Source organism: Phoxinus phoxinus (assembly GCF_949152265.1).
Source record: "Phoxinus phoxinus genome assembly, chromosome: 8".
NCBI lineage: Eukaryota > Metazoa > Chordata > Actinopteri > Cypriniformes > Leuciscidae > Phoxinus > Phoxinus phoxinus.
In genome coordinates, this window is record NC_136883.1 from 9,573,998 (window position 1) to 9,576,237 (window position 2,240).

The following is a 2,240-nucleotide window of genomic DNA, read 5'->3' on the forward strand; positions in this document are numbered from 1 at the left end:
TCTTTTATTGAACAGTTAAGAAAACAATAAACATACTGTACATAAGTCTTCACAATCTTAAGTTCTGTGCCACTCAAAAAGTAAAACAGCATTTTGGACATCTGTTTTATAAACTTCATACTGTCATAAGTCAACGCTTCCTTCCAACACATTATGACCATAGAAAACTATGAAAATAACTCTTGTCTCACATGCTCATTTTTACTTGTGAATCCATTGTTGTGATCTTATTGGCTGTTATAGGTTCTGGGGTGTTAAAAAAATTGCTTAAAAGCATGAATGCTAATCTTGAACTTTAAAGCTGTGAGCAGTCCTTCTCTCCTTTACTGCAATGAAGTCTGTTGTGTTCACTTTGCTGGTTGTGGCTGTGGGTATGTAGATTTCTCTTATTAGTAATTATTCACAATTGTTTGTTTATGCCTACACTGTTATGTATTATAGATAGTCTTTAGCATTAATATTAATAAAAGAACAATTCATTTTTCAATGAAGTTTACAGCACAGGTGATAAAATCATTGGAGGTTATGAATGTCCGCCCCACTCCCAGCCCTGGCAAGTGGACATTAGTGATGGGCATTACAGGTGTGGAGGATCTTTGATTAAAAAAAGATGGGTTGTGTCTGCAGCTCACTGCAAGTTCTTGTGAGTATATAACCTCCCTTTTAACCTGTATTTTTTTTTTTTTTACTTAAAAAAGTACCCTTCTATGGAATCGATTAGCAACAGGTTGTTATTTTTGTTACCATTTCTGAATGTGTACTAAAAAAATATCATAATTTCTAAAGAAAAGTAAAGGCTGTAAAAAAAGTTACACATTCTGTACTATAATAAAGATGACAGTATAGTCCTCCAACCATTGGCATCAAGCTCTAATTTAGAATATTTTAGTTTTGAAACAAATTTACATTTGTGTCCAGTATTTAAATATGCCTCTTTTCTGGTTTCAATGAATAATCACACATTTTTCTATTATTATTATTCAGCATACTAATGCAGGATTTTTATTGTCTGTAATTGTCTTGCCATAACCATTATGTCTCTTAGAAGTAAAACCTATTTAAGACTATTAGACCTATATGTATGTAGGCAATATTCTGATAAACATTATATCAGGGCTGAGTAAAATATGAGTTTCTTTTTCAAATAGAAGCCAAATCGTCATCTACCTGGGAAAGCACAACATATCTGGTAATGAATGCACAGTACAGCGGATCGAAGCAGAGAAGGTGATTCGTTATCCAAACTATAATAATACACCTCGTAACCATGATATCATGATGATCAAGCTGAGAACGCCTGCCATCTTCAACAACTATGTGAAACCAATCCGTCTGGCAACCAGCTGCTCTTGTGCAGGGGAGCAGTGTTTGGTTTCTGGATGGGGCAAAACTGGAGGTGAGATGCTGAATAATAAAAATCTTCTTACACTTTTATATAATATGATCAGGCATTAAAACATGCATTCATTCATTATACGTTGACGATGACAAGTTTTAGCACTGTTCATATTCTTTTCCCAGGTCACAGAGCTTCTGTCCTGCAGTGTTTGAATTTGCCTGTTCTCTCAAGTGCGAAGTGTAGGAGAGCATATGGTGCAAACATAACAGAAAACATGTTCTGCGCCGGATTCATGGAGGGAGGCAAAGACTCGTGTCAGGTAGGTTATTGAGTCTTCCTCTTTGTATGAGTTTTATATTTTTATACAAACACGCAATTTTGTCCTTTTCATTTTCCAATTTTCTTCTCAGGGGGATTCTGGTGGCCCTGTGGTGTGCAATAGGGAACTGAAAGGTGTTGTTTCCTGGGGCAAAGGCTGTGCTAAACCAGGCTTTCCTGGGGTTTATACTGAGGTGTGTCGCTACACTGACTGGATCAAATGCACCATAGCTAATAATTAGCTCTTTGTTCAGCCTGGTCTGGCCTTTACAAGTACATTTTCCTAATTATCTGTAATTAAATTCAGTTTGAAACGTGTATGTGTTTTCATCTTTTATTGGGGGTGGGGGTGGGGGGCAATAAACATAACATTTCTCAAGAGCAATTTTTGAAGGGTACTCCAATAATACAGGCAAAATTGTACTTGCAAGGATATGTGTACACAGAGAAAAGCGTTACTACTATTATTAGTGTAGCATGGAGACAGATCCATATCCTTCCTCTCAAAGTTTCTTTCTGGTTAGGGAAAGTTAGGCATTTCTTTTGCCAATCTGCAAAAAAAATTCTTACCAATAGCTTTTTT

The 2,240-nt window shown here is 36.1% G+C and overlaps 1 protein-coding gene across 1 annotated transcript; it reads left to right on the top strand.

Moving 5' to 3' along the window:
* The first annotated feature begins 283 nt into the window (after positions 1-283).
* On the top strand, positions 284-1,975 carry LOC307002894 (trypsin-2-like). Its single transcript, XM_079620850.1, has 5 exons — positions 284-371; positions 493-643; positions 1,149-1,396; positions 1,522-1,658; positions 1,750-1,975. The coding sequence occupies exons 1-5, from the start codon at positions 332-334 to the stop codon at positions 1,897-1,899; spliced, it is 726 nt and encodes a 241-aa protein (XP_079476976.1). The 5' UTR covers positions 284-331; the 3' UTR covers positions 1,900-1,975.
* Positions 1,976-2,240: the final 265 nt, after the last annotated feature.